The following is a 19,434-nucleotide window of genomic DNA, read 5'->3' as shown; positions in this document are numbered from 1 at the left end:
CATGTTTACAAACACCCAGTCAGTTCAGCAAAACCTAGTCAATTCTGGGGTAAAAGATCAATAGAGATGGTTTCATTGACAACCTGCTAAAAACATAATGTTGGAAGTAAAAATCTAGCATATATCTGCTTTACAACTGTCCCCATTAGTGAGTCAAGCAAATGTATGTTCATCAACAATCATTACTCATGAATCAGCAAGTCAAATATAAAATGGTGAGATAAAATTTGATAACTGTTTTGGTTCAGTTCCTTCCATATTAAAAATAACAGAAGCATCACTAGGATTGGCATTCCTCTAAATGCTGGAGCCCAAATGACATTTGAGCAAAGACATACTCAAAATCGTCAGCTGGAAAGTTGAGTATTGTGTGATCATCACATTTTTAATGTATTTAGTACTCTGCCCATTAAACTATCAAGAGCAATATAAAATGGAAAAGAAAAATTTGTCTTTAAAAATTAGGAACGATGAATGATTTCACCAGCAGGAGGATTTTATTTTCACCAAATCTGTATATCATTATTTTAAAAGTACTTAATACCATGTTCACTTTTAAGACACTACACTGAGCAAGGAGCAGCTTTCCTTTAAAAAAAAAAAAAAAAGGCAACAAACTTTCCTGAAAGGGGGCTTTTACCAACTGTTAATGGAGGTAGGGTTTTTAAAAATACAGTAATTATAGCCATAAAATAAAATTCAAACCAAATCCTAGAGCAGAAGTAGAGCATATCCAAATTAAAGAAAGAATAACATAGATTCCTAAAAAATTACACTTTTCACAGAGCATTAATTTTTTTTTTTTTTTATGGGTAGTTAGGTTTTCCAGTTAAATTACCCATCACAGGTTTCCTGACTCAATTGAAAGCAATTACCTTTAAAATCTGTTACATTGCACAGACTGGCCAAAATACAATGTAACTGAACATGGTGATAACTATTAAGAAAACCCATAGAACTCATTCCAAAAATTTTTTACAATTTTCCCTTTTGTTTTTCTGAGAAATAAGCAAAAGCTTCCTCAAGAATTTGCTCAAATAAGTGAAAAGAAAATAAAATCAGTTTAAAATGGATACAATGCACCTTGAAATTTATTTCCAAGACCAAGAACCAAAAGTGAAGCATTTTAAGAAATAGAAGCAATGTGAAATCCATATCAAGTGGGAAAAAAGTTCCAATTACTTTGTAAAAGCTGTTCTTCACAGCTTAGCAATAATTTTGATTAAATAAAATCATACCAATTTACATTAATTTTCTATTCTTTTCCAAAAACTCCCTCACTCTCAAAAAAAAAAAGTGCATCCAAAACCCCAGCAATTCCCGGCTCCATCAACTTTTCTCATCCCTTTTGAGTCATTTCTCAAAGATTTTCCAAGTAGATTCAACTTCTTACTGTAAGGAAAGAAGGGACTTTACAGTAAACCACTCTGTCACTCACCTGGAAAAAAGTATCCAAATTATAAAAATCTGAAATAATTTATTATCAAATTTAGAATTTAAATAAAAACAAAAGTTTGCTTGCAAAGGCCTTAAAAGAAAAGGAAAAGATAGCATGCATTCAAAAACTAGAGATGAAGACAAATATACTTATCTACACAGGCACTGGCAGACGCAATTTAATTGTTATCTTTACTCATTGTAAGACACACCCAACCCTACATAACATTTTTTTTTCATTCACTAATCACTGAGGTACCAATATTCAAGAATGGAAAATTTAATATTGAAAAAATAAAACCTAAAATTGAAGCTTTTCCCCCACCCCCTTCAGAAAACTATGGCAGGTTTCATGTGAAATGTTAGTATACTTAGAGATTTTTACAATCTACATTGGCTTTTTTTAAGGAACAAAAATCATGTTCCACTTACTGGTTCTGTGACAAAATGATCACTGTGTAAATGACATTGTCATCAGACTTTGCAAATGAACAAACAAATCTTGGCTATCAACTGGCACATCTTGCTGGTACCAAAAGAACTCTTTAAGTTTAAAACAATCTCTTTTAATTCAGAACAAATGCGCCATGCCAAAGTGCAACAAATATTGTGCGACACTCAATGAGACACTGACAGATAAGAGCTGCATGGAAATTACTAAATCCACCTGCAAAGCAATTCTGTACAAATTGCATTGCATGCAAAGGTCGATTCTGCATGGTTGGAAAGTTGTTCCTCGATGTCAGTTTCTCAACGCAGCCACAATTTAAGTCGCAGTGCATCAACTCCATTTAAATAGTATCTGAACAGCCTCTTATCTCGAACAAAACCAAGATTTTCATAAAGTTTCAAAGCAGACTTATTCGTTATTTCTGTTTCCAAAACAACCTTCAAAAAAATGAGAAAACTAAGTTACCATTTTATATTTTTGAAATTAACTTTATAATTCATAATTTGACAAATCACATATAAACATTTCAAATATTTAAGAAAAACATACATCTGTTTTAAAACTGATGGTAAAATAAATGTTAATGATGTACAGAAAGAACCCAGAAAAATGGTCACTGAAATTTTAACAGTAATTTTCTCTTGGGGCAAGGGGAGGTAGAAATGTGAACATTTTCTGTTCAAAGACGAAGTATTTCCTTGTGGAGAAAAATAGTGTGACAAAAATATGAAGAAGAAAAAAATCAACAATAAAAACCTTGAAGAAAACTGACCAGTACTTGAAATTATTCAAATCAACCACCAGCTCCTATATTTTCATTAATTTGTCACCATTTATCCTGGCAACAACTGTCATATTGTCTAGAATCTCCACCAGAATCTGTAAATTATATCCCTTGGGCCAAACGTGGCTAGTGACTGTTTCTGTAAATTTTTTTTTAAAGATTTTATTTATTTATTCATAGAGACACAGAGAGAGGCAGAGACACAGGCAGAGCGAGAAACAGGCTCCATGCAGGGAGCCTGACACGGGACTCGATCCCAGGTCTCCAGGATCAGACCCGGGCTGCAGGCGGCGCTAAACCGCTGCGCCACCGGGGCTGCCCTTCTGTAAAGTTTTATTGGAACACAACCAAGCTCATTTGTTTACATGCTGTCTAGGACTGCTTCCTCAATACAATGGGCAGAGTGGAACAGCTGCACCAGAGATCTACAGTCTGCAAAGTCTAAAATATTAACTTCTCTGCACTTTGCTGATTCTAGGCAAAAGGTACCCAAACATTAGTTAAACTGGAGGGTTTGCTAAAACGGAATGCTGAGACCCTCCTCCAGAGTTTCTGAGTAGATTTAGGGTGGAGCTCAAGAATCTGTATTTTTAAAAAATTGCCAGTTGATGCTAATGTTGCTAGTTGGGAGACTACAGTCTCAGAACAACTGACTATACTATATGGACATCAACACTTAACAAAAGAGCACATCAAGTATTTACTTCTGAGTCTTCTTTAATATTACCAAACCAATGGCCTTGACAATAAAGAAGTGATACTTTTTGATACAGCACTATTTTTTTTAATTGTTTTTGCCCTCCTTTACCTAAACATCCTCTATCCCATCCTCTCACCTTTTAGATACACAGCCCTATTTGCCTACCTATTGATTCTCAACCAACCTCATGGAGAATTATCAACACAGTGAGCCATAGTTACTGTTGGGATGTCATAACCCTCAGTGTGTTTGAAGTGGGACAAAAAGAGCAAAATATAATTAAACAAAGCCCTAAGTGAAGCCTATGAGTCTCTGTTCTATCTCAAGCTATCAAAACATTTGACAAGAATTCAAACAGATGTAAATAATAGGGAAAAGAATATAACTCAATTCATCATATCCAAAACTGAAATCATGATCAACTAACTCCTCTTCCACAATTTGATCTCCATCCTACCAATACCTCAAATCTGAAACCTAGGAGTCACTATTAAACTTTTCTAGCCCCCACCATCACATACATCCAAGCACTGAGTATTTCAATTCTCTTAAATCTCTCAAATCAACCCTTTTCTTACTATCCCTAATAATACCATTCGAGCCCAAGCTGCCATCAACTTTCACTGTAATTTTAACATCTTCCTAACTCAAAGGTCTCCCATTCAACATTTAATGACTGTGTCATCTCTCCCAGCTGATGAGCTTGTCAACAAGGGCAGGGATCATGTATACCTCCTTCACAGCCATTTCCTACCTAACACACTGCTTACCACAAAGAAGACTCTTAAATATTTGTAAATTATATATATCCTCACATAAACATTAAACAAGCAAAAGTATTACCAAACTTAAATGACCAAAATACTGAAAGAAAAGGCATCTTAAAGCAACTGCCTATACAATTAACTCATAAAAGCAAATCACATGCTAAATTTGCACTTTTAAAAGATCTAAAAACAAGTAATGAATAATTCAGGATCAAGAGAAAATGTTCCTAAAAAGGAATATTTAAATGTACAACAAATAAACTGGTTTAAGAATAAAAGCCAATAATTTTTCTCTGCTCTTAAAAAATGGAATTTATTTTTTTTATTTATTTATTTTTTTATTTATTTATGATAGTCACAGAGAGAGAGAGAGAGGCAGAGACACAGGCAGAGGGAGAAGCAGGCTCCATGCACCGGGAGCCCGATGTGGGATTCGATCCCGGGTCTCCAGGATCGCGCCCTGGGCCAAAGGCAGGCGCCAAACCGCTGCGCCACCCAGGGATCCCTGGAATTTATTTTTTAGTGATGTATGCCATTTTCTAGTATGGGACACTACAGTCTGATCAATATAGGTTTTCAATTTTGAACAATTCTCTTGGGTAACTCCTAGAATTGTTTTAGGCCATCACCTAATTACTGCTAAAATGTTGTATCAAAACAAAACAATAAAGGTATAACAACTCAAAACTTGGAACCTGATTTCACAGAAAAAGGAGTGAAAGTTTTATTTATTTATTTTTTTGAAAGTTTTCTTTAAAGTTAATATTCAAGTTTTAGTAAATGCTTTGTAAAGTATTTTTACATATATTATGTCATTTTACATGCAATTGTCATTATGTTATGTTCATCATAACCCTATGAAATAGATATGATTTTCTCCAATTTACAAAAGAAGCTCAAGGCCACCAGTAGTGCTAATCTGAACTAGAACTTAACAGTATCCACTCTTCAGTGCTTCCCCTGATTGTTTCCCAGAGTAAGACAAAGCAGCAAATGAGAGATCTAGCCTACTTAAGACACAATGAAGAGGATCCAAGTCCATGTTTGTTAATATTTGGCAACTGAAAATATTCAAGACACATCTGAGGCTAATCATTGTTACATAAATACACACATAAGGTGTGGTAAAGAGTTGAATTCATGTTCGCGGTCATCCTAACAAATTAGTGAAATACACCCCAATTATACAGAAATGGAATTATACAAAGGGCTAAACTTAGTTAAAATGAAAAGATGCTCTCGGTACACTCACATTCTCTAAATAAAGAGATCATTTGACAAAATAGAAAATATCAGGAAAAAAGTAACTACCTTTTATCACTCAAATTCTTATAAATACATTACAAGAGAGTCTGAGTTTATGATGAAAACTCAATATAAAACTATTCTTTTAGTCCACATCTTGGGGGTATTACATAGGAAACCAAAGGAAAATAAGGCTATTTTAGTCCCAAAGAAATTTGGCAAAGTTGAATTCTAGTTAACAGAAAAAGGATTACTGTGAAGTTCCATGGATTCTCTTAGCAACAAACCATTGTCAGGATAAGCCAAACTATTACAGTTTAGAAAGACTTTTAAAATTTTAGGCTGAAACTGCTGGAGGGAAGGGAAGCTGTTCATTGCTAGACCCTAAGAACTTATTGTCTGGCACCTCACAGACCTTCCATTGATAGCTCTTCATAACATTCCTTTAAGATCAGAATTACCATCATATCGCATAGACAAAGAGACTTGCCTATAATCACACAACTCTAAGTGACAGAAGATGGATCTAGAACCTAGGCTTCGCAGAATCAGTTCTTTAATTAGGAGAAACTACTCAACCAAAAATCCTTATAGCTTAAATATCTCCACTTTGCTCTGTTCTTTACCCGGCAGCAGCCTCTGTCTCAGCCAAAATGTTTCCAGTGACACTAAAAATGTTCAACATAACTATTAAACTTTATAAAAGTAAAAGTCATCTTTACACATTATCAAAAAATCATAAAAATACACAAGGTACATTTGTACATATCAAAATATCATCTGTATTTTAATATGTAACAGATTTATTATTGGTTATAATAAATTAGGCTGTTGGTCAGAATGTAAATCAGTACAGCCATCATGGAAAAAATTTTGGAGGTTCCTCAAAAAATTAATAGGGGCACCTGGGTGGCTCAGGGGTTAAATATCTGCCTTTGGCTCAGGTTGTGATCCTGGGGTCCTGGGATCAAGTCCCACTTCAGGCTCCCCATGGGGAGTCTGCTTCTCCCTCTGCCTATGTCTTTGCCCCTCTCTCTCTCTTATGAATAAATAAATAAAATCTTTATGATCCAGCAATCCCACTTCTTGGTGTATATCCAAAGGAACTGAAATCAGGACCTCAAATATGATACTTGCACTCCTGTGTTTATTACGGCACTATCACAATAGCCAAAATATGGAACCACCTAAACATTCAATGTCCAACAAATGAATGGATAAAGAAAAGTGGCACACATATACAATGAAATATTTTTTAGTCTGAAAAAAAAGAAATCCTATCATTGTGACAACATGGATGAACTTGGAGGACATTACTCTAAGTGAAACATATCAGACATAGACAAATACTGCATGATCCCATTTATATGTAGAAACTAAAATAATCAAACTCATAAAAGCAGACAGCAGAATGGCAGGTGCCAGGGGTTGAGGGGAAGGGGAAATGGGAAGATGCTGGTCAACTAAAAATGCTTAAAGATTATATATAGCACACTAACATTTAATTAAGAAATGTAGTGTATTCTCAACATAGAGGAGTTAATTCTGAGTGTTAACATCATGGCAATCATACCTTAATCTAAAAAGACATTTGTTTTTTGTTTTTAAATTTTTATTTATTTATTCATGAGAGACACAGCAAGAGAGAGAGGCAGAGACATAGGCTGAGGGAGAAGCAGGCTCCCTGATCCTTGGGGCGGGGGGGGGGGGGGGGTGTCACACCCTGGGCCAGAGGCAGATGCTCAACCGCTGAGCCACCCAGGCGTCCCTCTAAAAAGACATCTGAAATTTAAATTTCCAGAAATAAAGACTTCAGTGGCATCTATAGCTCAAAAAGTAAAGCACTGTTCATCATGCTGACTAATCACCTGCCCCATTCTAATTTATTTAGGTAAAAAGCTCATAAAAAGTAAATGGTCACTATATGAGTTCATTATTTTACATATACAAATCCTACTTTAAAAACAGCATTCTAGAAAACTCATTCATGATATTTGTATATATTTTTCTTACTATTTTCCCTAATGTAATACACAAACTCAAGATGCTTGTCTAGTAGCCACTACACGTTTGGCAGCCAAAGCATGTGGGAGTGTAACCAAATTCAGGCCAGGTCAGCAATATAGGTAATGCATTTCCCCTTCATGAAGAGACAAATCCAATTGTTTCTTTTTTTGAAGCTTTAACTTTATAGACAGCTCCAAATATACAGAAAAAGACAAAGATCTTTTAGTTATTCTATTTTAACATGTCTAATTCTGACAAAAAGTCAGGAAAGTCATAGTAAGGCAAAATGAAAACAACTATCAGATCGGGAGAGTATTTCATTATTATTCCAACAAAAACATGATCTACATTTCATGTGGATCTGTGATTACTAACTTTGGTTTAATACACTGTGAATTTATCTTAAAAAGAATGACAAGAATGACCAAGAACAATATTAACACAACTCAAGGTCACAAATAAATTGACTGGATGTGCATGTTAAGGCTTCACAGAGATTTCCAAATGAAACTTTTTATAGGTGCATAGAATTAAAAATTTCTATAAGAATAAAAAAATAGCAGTATAAGCTAAGTGGTGGAAAATGTAATTTAAATCCCTTCTCTAACGTCTTTCTGAGAATTTGCCAAAATTCCTTAATACTTTAAGAGAAAGGAAGGCTGGCCGAACTTAATAAAAGTAAAATCACATGTTGGTTACTTTATAATTGGTTACTATATTCTTAGAAAATTAAAGCTTCAGTTTTTCTCAGAACAGTGAGAAATTATATATGTCTTACTATGTACAAAGTAAGTAAGATGACTACTCTTCTAAGAAAGCTCACAGAAAACTCAGAGAGGAAGACAAGTTAACAATTAATTATACAAGTCAAAATTCACAAATGCATAAAAAAAAGAGGTACAGATAAGATGCTGGAAGCACAGAACTAATCAGTCAACAAATATTTAAGAACCATTGTACTCTATCACAAATGCTACACTTAGTACTAAGAATACAGCAGTAAATAAGAAAAAGAATCTGTTTTCTTTAGTGACTAAAACAGAGCCTCTGAACAGTGAAGCAGCCAAGAAAACCACAGAAACGACACAAAAACCAGAAGAATTAAGGAAAACTTTAAATAGAAAGTTACTGATATTTGTATTGGGTCTTAAAGACAGAGTAGTTTAATAGGTAAAGGAGGAAAAAGCAGCTAATAAGGTCTAGCAAATACATCAGAGAGAAAGTAGTTACACTGGGCTGAGGGGAAAGAAACCAAACCAAATGGAATGAAATGGTAAAAGGAAATGGAACCAACAAAGACAAATTATCAAAAATTAGAAGGGAAAAGGGCATAGAATTGTGGCTTACATAGTTTAAAACTCAATGAAAGGAAGAGGGAGGCCCTTATAAAGAATAAACAAAAGTTCTATCCCTTCATACAGCAAAACTTCTATCTCAACAATGTGGGACACAGACAATTTTTCTTAAACACAGAAGAGTTCTCTAATCCAGAGGGAAAGCTAGTCAAACTGTAAAAAAAATCATAGAAAAGAAGTAAATTCATGGAACTATCCCCATTTCAGACTAAGATTAGGTGAAACTCTTTGGTTGAAAAGAAAAATAAATCAGAGTTAGATTTTTAGGCCCACAATGAAAAGAGTATTTCTACCATAAAATGTAACACTAATTTAGAGATCTAACTTTGAGACTCAAGTCAATATAACTCAAACGTCCATATCATTCCTGAGAATTTTCAAAGGAAAACCAATACTATTTAAAGATTTGTTCAGTTAAGATAAAGCACATACCTTGTCTCACAGGTATGGAGGATCACTCACAAAAGGTATAACACCATAAGGAACATAATACTCCCTGTTCATAACATCCCTGCTCACTGGGAACCACTCCAATCAGCAGCAGTAGAGGATCAAAACACAGCCTCATTAACCCAAAGATTTCCTCAAACTGGTCAGCAATTTTTAGGAACCTCAACTTCTCCTGATGAACTAACCCAGTGTGGCTGTGGTCCAAACAGAGACTTAGACTCATCAGACATAGACTCAATTTCAGTCCTCTTCAGCGAATTTTAGTTACCAGCTACTTAAATGACCAGGGTCACTGCATCTTTTATTTTTTTATATTATATTAAAAGTTGTGAACAATATTAGATCCTTCACTCTATGTGAATTACCTTATTTGAAATAACACTGAATAGCCTACAATAACAGGATGACCTCCTCTGTGCTGCCCAACATATCTGCAGGCCTTCTCATACGACCACTATTTAGTGTGCTCTGTCAGAATACAAACTAATGTGAACGAGGAGCATGACAACATTCTACGGTAAATCCCTGTATTCTGACATGTAAACATGTTCACAAGATATTGTTAAGCTTAAAAAGCAATTACTGCAGAAGAATAATTATGGCCTCATTTATGTAAAGAAAAAGCATTACACAGGTTAGACGTGTGCTTAGAAATGAGAGGATACATATTTGAAGATGAACAATAGCTATGAGCAGAAAGAAGAATGAGGAGCTGCAGTGTGAGGATGGCGAACAGACTCTGTACCCCCAAATCACACATACACATCATGCTTAATGACGGTGTATAAATTTCGTGCAGAAAAAAAACCTACCTTAAAAAGTAATCAAAACAGGTTACAGCCTTTTGAAGAAAAAATTACCTAGTTTCAAGTCTCTTCAGAACTATCTAAGGCATAGTTGCCCTCCAATAATAAAGACAATTGTCACTTCTACTGTTCATAAAATTGTTAGCAGAACTTTATTCGAGTCACCACTGCTTTATTAAAACCATTTATACTTCTCTAGTTTACACTTATTTCCTTCCATATCATATGACAGTAAATCTTAACATTCCCAATCATCACCATTAGTTATGGAGCATTCATCATGCATACAGCACAGCGCTATAGGATACAAATTATAGCTGTGGTAGGCTGTACAAACCAGCTAAAGAGAAAAGATGCTCTTAGGTTAATATGCAGACAGGTCTACATTTAAAAAGTGGTTGTCGGGACACCTGGGTGGCTCAGTGGTTGAGCAACTGCCTTCAGCTCAGGGCATGATCCTGGAGTCCCGGGATCGAGTCCTGCGTCGGGCTCCCTGCATGGAGCCTGCTTCTCCCTCTGCCTGTGTCTCTGCCTCTCTCTCTCTCTCTCTCTCTCTCTCTCTCTGTGTGTCTCTCATGAATAAATAAAATCTTAAAAATAAAATAAAAATAAAAAATGGTTGTCTTTTTTTTTCCCTCAGCCTTCTCATTATTTAACACTGAGAGATTTTTTTCAAACATGCAATGTCTTTCACATGAGCTAACAGACAGTTGGTCCACAGTTTTTTTTTTTTTTTTTTTTTTTTTTTTGGTCCACAGTTTTAAAAAATGTTATTTAGAGAGAACTAAGGCCAATATGTAAGGAAGTTGCAGTAAGATTTATAATAAGAGCTACCTTAAATGACTTAACTGATAACAAATCTTTGAATACCAATTCCTCTAAATATCAATTATTTACTGAAGATGTCTAAGATTTCACCTCATTTTGATAAAAAACAAAATTTAGCTATTATCATTTTAAGATGTGTTTTTATTTTTTTTAAAGATTTTGTTTATTTATTCATGACAGACACACAGAGAGAGAGGCAGAGACAGAGGCAGAGGGAGAAGCAGGCTCCTGCAGGGAGCCTGATATGGGACTGGATCCCCAGTCTCCAGGATCACATCCTGGGCTGAAGGTGGCGCTAAACCGCCGGGCCACTGGGGCTGCCCAAAATTCATGTGTTTTTAAAAGGAATAGAATTTTCACCACAAGCTATAATTATATAATAATAGTTTGCAATGAAATTTACAGTGTAATTTATTATGGGGTATTTATTTTAAAAAACCAAAAACTTGGTAAAATACAGCACAGGGTAAAAGATTTTAAACATTTAGAAAGACTTACCTCATCACAGTCTCCTTCAACCATGGCATATATAGCTTTCTTAACCAAGTTAGTACCTAGAATATAGATCTGAGTATTAATGAAGGAACATTTAGTTTCTTAAAGATACCTAAATTATCATAATCATAATAAGCACAAAAATAACAAATGCTGGTTCTACCTTGAATGCAGATACACAGACTATCTAAGTGAGAAAAAATATAAACTGAGAGGCCAACAAAACCTACATATAGCAAATATAACTTTCCTTTTAAAAGACCTCTCTCTTATGTATCCCTTTTTCTTAGGTGTAATTACTTGCTCCAAGCAAGAGTTTGTGATATTCTGTTTGAAGATAAGAGAAAAGAGGAAAAAGAAAAAGGCAAGATATGGTATGGCCAGAGCAACCCAGGAAATCCTTGAACTAGCGAGAAGTTACTACAAGACCCTTGAGCTAATTTTGCCAAAGATCATACCAGAAACTGCTGTGACCCAGAGTGGGCCCAAGACACTGGGTTGGTTCCTACAAACCTTATAATGAGCCTGGGCATACTGAAGTCCAGCATTCCCAAATGATGCCAGTGGTGTCTATGTAAATGTCTAGCAAAATGTATCCTTAGGGTCAGATATACTTGGTACATTAAAGGGAAAACAACTGCCAAATCTAATTTTAAGAAATCCAAATTCTGTAACAAATCTCTTTATTTTTCCAACCATGCAAATGAGGAAGAACACATTACATGGGCCAAACAAAATGTCTGAGGGCCAGGATGCAGCCCTTAAGCCACCAGTTTCTGCCCTGTAACTAGCTAGACAATTGCCTACCATTTGCCATGAGCCCCATCAGCTCTTTGTAATATGTCAAAAACCCAAACTTGGCTTATATATAGCAAGGCCAATCCACTGTAAACCCTAGTAGTAAACTCTTAACACTAGTAAGAAAAGTTGGTTAAACCAAAGGTATTAAGAGAACCTATTCATGATGATTTCTCATAACACCATCTCAGATTGTGTGAAACAGTCTTAAACTGGACAATAACACTTGTATTTAAAAAAAAAAAACTACAAGTGACAAAACTCCTAGTAATTAAATACTGGTACAGGCATTAAATCTTTCACGAATACTTACTTAGCTTCCCTAGATCCCAGAATTTGACATGTTCAGATAAGTGCTTGATCCCCTAGCCTAAAAAAAGAGCAGATAGGTCCTAGACACTAGGACAATGGTTCTTAAACAGGCTTGTATCAGTCACTTGGGGAAGCTTTAGTCCTACTTCTAATAGGACTAACAAGATTCTCAGGTGGAGGGACCTAAACATTTGTTTTTAAGCCACTCTGATGATTCTAATGACCATTATAAATCATAAGTATAAGATTGACTGAAAATACCAGGAAAAGTGGACCCAAGAAAGAAATGAATTTGGGAATAGTAAGACACAATTCTCCTTTATCCTGGTCCTCTCTGAATTGTAATATGTTAGATGACTATTACTAAATAACGGTAACAATTTCTCCATAATTTGACCTTGAGGTCCACTTAACCTAAGTATAGACAGCTCCTGAAAGGCTACGATCAAGTGCCTCAATAATGCTATTAAAAACTGCAGTACCTAGAGTAACACCAAGCATTTTGACTCTGATCAAAAAAAAAAGAAAGAAAAAAAAAAAAAACGTTTGGAGGTAAAAATTGATCACCTGTTACTTGCTAGAAAGATAATTTCTCAAACAAAACATTAACAATTCAATTTTAAGAACATTTTTAAAATATTTTGAAATAAAAACAATCTTCATTTTCTTCCCTTAGCTTTTCATTTCTATGTATTTACATTTAAATATTTTGCTTCAAAAAACAAAAATGAAAATAACTTATGCATTCTTGAAGTGACATAATATTTTCCTTACCAATGCCATTTCTCCTGTATTTGGAATCCACGGCTAACATGGCTATATAACCTCTGCGGAACATCTTTTTGTGCATATCCAACTTGCAAACGATGGCACCTACACACTCCTCCCCTACCATGGCCTTAAAAATAAACAAACAGTTATGAAGAATACATTGCCATCAGGTACTGCACAATTACCCAGGGAAACAGCAACCAACCACTGGTCACATTTTTGAGGAAGGAAGAGAAGAATTCCAGTAATAGAGCAATCACAGAAGTTTCAGAAATCTAAATCCCAGAACTCCTCCAAATGTTCATTTTAAAATCATTCAACGTTGTGCAGGGCATGAACTGCTTATACTTATTATCAGAGTATAGGAGGAAAAAAGCAAGATTTTCAAAATAAATATTCAAGTACTTTATAAGAGATATTTATAATGATTTGCAATAAAGGCCTACATGTTTAAGATTTGGGAAGGAGGAAGTACATGAAAGTTAATTTTTTTAAGAAAATGTCCATTCATTAAGCTATGATAAAGAATTGTGAAACTTGCTTATCAAAGTACTGTAAATTTAAACTTAGTTCTAATAAGGTTTTAGTGAAAGAGAGATAAAGACATGGTATTTTATGCTTGAAAAATAGTTAGATTTGACCAGGAAAAAAAATGTAAATGATTTTTAGAAAAAAAGATTGTTTTTAAGGTATTCCTTGGATCCTACCCAAGGGGTTTTTGTTAGTGAAGGACTATGAGGACTACATATACAATGGTCTCATTTTTAGGACATTTCTGACAGTATCATTATCACAAAGCTAAGAGATTATCTAGAACTTAAAATCAGAGCTTCATCTTAAAGCAAAAGCTCTAATATAAATTTACAGTTATTTTAATAAAAATGTTGTCTTTCTAGACTGTTAAAGATTATATGTTGAATAAATGCAATCATCCCCTATTTTAAGATTTCCAGTGTTACCATTAAAAATCTTTTTCAAAAGTTCCATCACCAATGAAAAGTTCTTGTAATACTCGTATTCTGGTAAATATCAATAGGGCAAAAGCTCCAATTGTTTAATAATGTGTCAGCTCACTAGAAATACGTGTTTGCTGTAAAGAGCACTCATTAAAAAAATATGAAAACTTCAAATTATCTCTTAATAAAATTAAAATTTCAGAAGAAACTATTTCAACAACAAAAACCAGGAATTGGGTTAAAAAATTAAAAAGTCCAGCTTATACTTAATACTTAATTTTAACTTAATTTTGATGTGACATTTTTCAGTTCATCATTCTGTAAAATGATTAAAAAACCTTTTTTTAATTGTAGAGAAATCTTGTAGGCAAGATAATTCTAATCCATTTCTGAACTAGGTCAGAAAAATCTTTTTGAAGGGATATCAAATTCAACAATCCACACTAATTCATTTCTGTTTTATCATACAACCCAGAACTATTTTGGACCAGTAAACCTCTAAAATTGCTATTTCCATTTTCATTCACAATTAATCAATCGAGTTCTATCAAAATTCTTTTGAAAACTGAAATTTCTTTCTGAATTAAGACCTGATATATGCACAAGAGATGGCTGGTTGAACAATTCTGCTTGTGTGCTATATACATGTTTAACCAAATACATTAAAAAACTTTTTGACCTGATCTCATAAATTAGAGAAAATGGAAACCAATAGATCTAGAATACAAAACTGTAGGACAGCTACACTTCAGTTAGAAAACCATCCAAGGAAGGTTTCTTCAAAAATCAGAATACACAATACAACTGGACAATACTTCCAAATTGGATAGGAATTTCAAACAAATCTTTGTCCTTTGACCTAGGCAGTGACAGGCAAACAAAGTATTATCAGTTCACAACTGGACTAGATTGACTTCTTCCTAACTAAGTATCTGTAGGAGCAAAAATCAAGTGGTATGCATCAGTAAAGCAGAAAAGCCCAGTATATAATATATTGTTACTAATAAGGTATTGGTAGTGAGGAAGACCTGTGCTCTTATTTTTTTCTGATAAATTGCTGATGGATATACACTTTTAAGACTCAATAAACAGCTTGTCAATTTCTCCAAATAAAAGCTCTGCACATATTTGGAACTCATACTATCAAATGTGTTCTTTTTTCAAGGATGGGAACTGAAAAATTCCTGGCAAGATTTAGACTTTACAAGGTCAAGTGCTTGCCAATCTATAAAACTTGAAAAATACAAGTTGCATGAAACAGAAATTCCCAAATTTCAGAATGCTATATATGGGAAAACAGAGGAAGCCAGAAAGTTAAAATAAACAGACAATATTACATCACTGGTAATAAGTTTAAGAAGTTCAAAAGGCACCAAGAGCTGAAAATACCATGAACTCAAAAGACGTAGAGAGAAATTAGTTAAGAGAATAATAATTGACAGTGTCTCCAACTTGGCACTCTACTTTCACATCTTCTACAATTATTAGGACGAATCATAAGAAACTGTTGTTTTTGTTAGATATGGTCAAGTATTGGCAATTTTCTTTCTTCATTTCGAACTCATACATTCTATTTGATCCATTTTAGGTTATATGGAAACCAGAACCATTTTGGAGGTTTTTAATCTCTTTAGAGTATTGATATTTGTAAGAACTGTCCCTTGATGAAGCATAACTTGGTAACACAATGATCTTCGCTGAACGGGTCAAGGGTATGTCATTTTTCAGGTTCTTTCCATGAGACGTCAAGTAAAATTCTAGCTTTACCTCTCTGCCACTAAATATCTGAAGCTTTTTTTTTTTTTAAGATTTTATTTTTAAGTAATTTTTACACCCAACTTAGGACTTGAACTCACAACTCACAACCTTGAGATCAAATGTTGCATATCCACCAATTGAGCCAGCCCTAAATATCAGAAGATTAAACATTTTAAGTCACTTTGGTCCTTAATCTTATTGCATTAAAAAAAAAAAAAAAGTGAAGTTGAGCTATAGTGTATTTAAGATCCTTTATGGTTCTAAAATATGACTTCAAATTTGTTTTTAATTAGTTCTTACAGGAAATTCAAATTTTTAAATGCGAACCTAAAGGCCCCAATTCTAAATGGCCTCTGATTAACTACTGTTTTATGTTCAATACCTCCAGATACATACTTGCACTAGTAAATCTTAGATGTCAACCACCTGTACAGTATCTCACCTTCCAGAGATTCAGAATTTAATGTTAAACAACTCGCTATTAAAGAGCTAAAGTACAAATTAGCTGATAAATTGGAAAGAGCCTATGAAATATCAAAACTAAAATTTACTAAGTTTATCAGAGCCTAAAATGGCAGACAAGTTGAGAGGGGCCCAGGTAATATCAGAACCCAAAGCTGACTAAATATTATATATACAACTATTTTCTGTAATTAACAGAAATACATATAATATTTCAATTTAAGGTTTGGCTCAATTGTATGTATTTGTGGGTAAACTTACAGTTAAATCAACTGTAAATTTTTAGCAATTACACTGACTTTTACATGTATAATAATGCTATAAAATCACTTTCCCTGTGATCACATGCCTGTGTCAATGCATGTCTAAGTACGTCTATTTTGATACAATGGCTAGAGTCCTGGGAGGGCAGTTTTGTAGACTATAAGATAGTTCCCCACAATTTAAACAAACATACTAAATTGAAGTTTAGCAAAGTGACCACAGAAAATAACAGAACTACCATTCTTAAGTTGTATTTTCAGGTTACCACCAACATACAGAACCAAAAAGATTTCTAAAGCACTGTCAAAATGTCTTGCAGGGATTTGCTATGTGCAACTAAGTCAACACTAAAATAATAAAAGTAGTAGCTTCTCCCTTTACAGATCATAAAATATTTCTTAAAAGCACAGTGCCTTTCCTCAGTGAAATTCAATGGCAATAAAATGCCTGTGAGCACACAGATATAAAGCATATACCTTCAGTTAATATTTAAGTGATAGGTTTCATACAGACTAACATTGGTCAGTGTTATTGGGGAAAAATCAGTACTACCAGTACTATACAAATTAAAAGGAAAACAAAAACAAAACAAAATACCTATTTAGCTTGTTGCACAGCCAAATCTTTTTTGCTTACATATAAGTATAAAATTTTGTCAACTATGCTTTACACAAGCCAGTGTTACTACTAGTATTTAGGTATACCTAGACCAGTTTCTTAAAGAGAAAAATTAGATTAGTAACGATTTCACACTTGGTTCCCTACTTTCCACAAAAAGATATTTTGTTCAAGTTTCAGTCATCTTTCAGCCACCAGAAGGGTTAGTAGCACCATCTAGCACCAGAAAGCAGGCCAGCTACAACTGTTAATTGTCCTGTTGAAGTAAAAGGAACCAATCTCCGTAATGACAGAAAATACTTGTAAGATTTAATTCTCCAATGTGGCCACAGCAAGTTTACTGACAATCATGTTCACCAAAACATGTTTATGCATACACTCTTCCCTGATTATGGCTGTAATTGAGAGATTAATAAAGCCTGTATCCGAACAGAACCAATGTTCAAATTAAATGATTGCAAAGTGCTTGGAGGAGGAGGGAGGATAATTAAAGACGGTTAAACATGATTATAAGCTAATATAAACAAGGATCCAAGACCCCCAAACGTGCATCATACAGGCTTGCTGCATTTACAGGAGTATCAAGTTAAGCCAGATCAAGACGTCTTCCCTTCAAAACAAGTTTCATTAAATAACCAGTAGTGTGTACACGCACTTTACATCATGTACCGTACTATATGAAACGCAGAAGTATACACATCCATCCACTGCCACTCTCGGCCCTCACACTCCCTGCCCTGCACGGCCTGGATCTCTCTGCTGGGTTCACCCTCTTTGCATTCCATCCACTTACCAAGAAGCACAGCTGTGGCCAGTTGTGGATAAAATATCTATACGTATAAATGGAGTAGGGTTCAGACAGATCTTTGGTGATCAGTCTCATGATATCGGGCATTTGTAGCTCGGATTCATATCGGACATAACGTATCGTCCGATCCTCCCCAGGCTCAACCTCCCTGCCCGAGGGGCTTCTTAAACTGCAGCCGGTGGTCAGGGATGAAGACAGCAGCCGCACCTGCTGGTCTTCCTCCTCTTCCTCCTGCTCGGCGCCCTCCGCCAGTCCATTGCGGGCCGCCGCAGGATCGCTCGCCGCCACTGCCTCTGCCGGGCTGGGGAGCGCAGTTCTTCCATTATTGGGGAGGCAGTGAGGGGGGCTCTCGCCCGAGTGTACCCCAGCTCCTTTTGTTGCAGTCGCTCTGGGCCCCCCGTCGGGGGTGGCCGTGGTCGTGGCCGCCTCCGCCGCGCTCAGAACCTTGCTCTTGAGGGAGGCGGCCGCCCGGAGGTGCCGCAGTTCGGGGCTGATCAATCCGTTGAGCTGCTGCTGCTCCTGCGGCGGCTGAGGGCAGCGAAGGCACGGATGCCCCTTGGCCGCCGCCGTCGCCTCGCCGCCCGCCGGGCTCCTACCGCTGCCGCCGCCGCCGCCGCCGCCGCCGCCTTCGTGCTCCTCGTCGTCCTCCTCGTCCTCGCTGCAGCAGGCGAGGGCGGCCCCCGCCGGGAAGGGACAGCGGGGCTCGGCCGCCGCCGAGGCCGGAGGTGCTGGTGGTGGGAGGAGGCTGCTAGGCCCAGGCGGTACCTCCGCCATCCTAGAGGCGACACAGACCGAGAGGGGAGGCCATGAGACCCGGCGGACGAGCGCGCCGCAGCAGAGGGGGCGGCGGTGAAGGGGGGGGGGGAACAAAGGCAGAGACCGTCCCTTACGGAGCGGCCCCCCCGATTCCGCGGGCCCCCCCGCTCTTCAGCGCCGCCCAGCTGTTCAGCCGGCCACCGTCCCCGGCCGCCCGCACCCATCCGCTCGCCCTGTCACCCGCCGCCCCTCCCTGCCCGCGCCGCGCGGCTCACCCCGCACAGGTCCCCGCCGCCACTGCCGCCACTCCTCTTCCTCCTCAGCCGCCGCCGCCGCCGCCTCCTTCGCCGCCGCGGCCGCCTCCACCGCCGCCAAGGTTCACACTCAGCCGCCGTCGCCGTAAAGCGCCTCGGCTGTTACCCCGGGTAAAGTTTCCTAGGCCTGGCTTTACGACACTTCCCTGCCTGCCGGCTGCCGGGGCCAAGGGAAAGGGGCGTGGAGGGAGGTGACCTGTGGAGGGGCGGGGACGAAGGTGTCTCCTGCGGGCTCCGGGCGGGGGCCGCGTGCCGACGGGTGGGGCAGCGGGGCGGGGAAGCTGCAGAGGGC

At 36.9% G+C, this 19,434-nt stretch overlaps 1 protein-coding gene across 1 annotated transcript; it reads right to left on the bottom strand.

Annotated features, from left to right (window-relative positions):
* Positions 1–478: 478 nt before the first annotated feature.
* Positions 479–19,228, bottom strand: NAA30 (N-alpha-acetyltransferase 30, NatC catalytic subunit). The gene is made up of 5 exons (XM_026000621.2): positions 19,104–19,228; positions 18,058–18,847; positions 13,210–13,333; positions 11,329–11,384; positions 479–2,325 (listed from the first exon to the last, which is right to left on the bottom strand). Exons 2-5 carry the CDS (start codon positions 18,844–18,846, stop codon positions 2,188–2,190), a joined length of 1,107 nt encoding a protein of 368 aa, XP_025856406.2. The 5' UTR covers position 18,847; positions 19,104–19,228; the 3' UTR covers positions 479–2,187.
* Positions 19,229–19,434: the final 206 nt, after the last annotated feature.

This window comes from Vulpes vulpes, chromosome 6 (genome assembly GCF_048418805.1).
Source record: "Vulpes vulpes isolate BD-2025 chromosome 6, VulVul3, whole genome shotgun sequence".
NCBI classification, from domain to species: domain Eukaryota; kingdom Metazoa; phylum Chordata; class Mammalia; order Carnivora; family Canidae; genus Vulpes; species Vulpes vulpes.
Note: the sequence above shows the minus strand (reverse complement) of the source record. Positions and strands in the feature narration are given on the sequence as shown.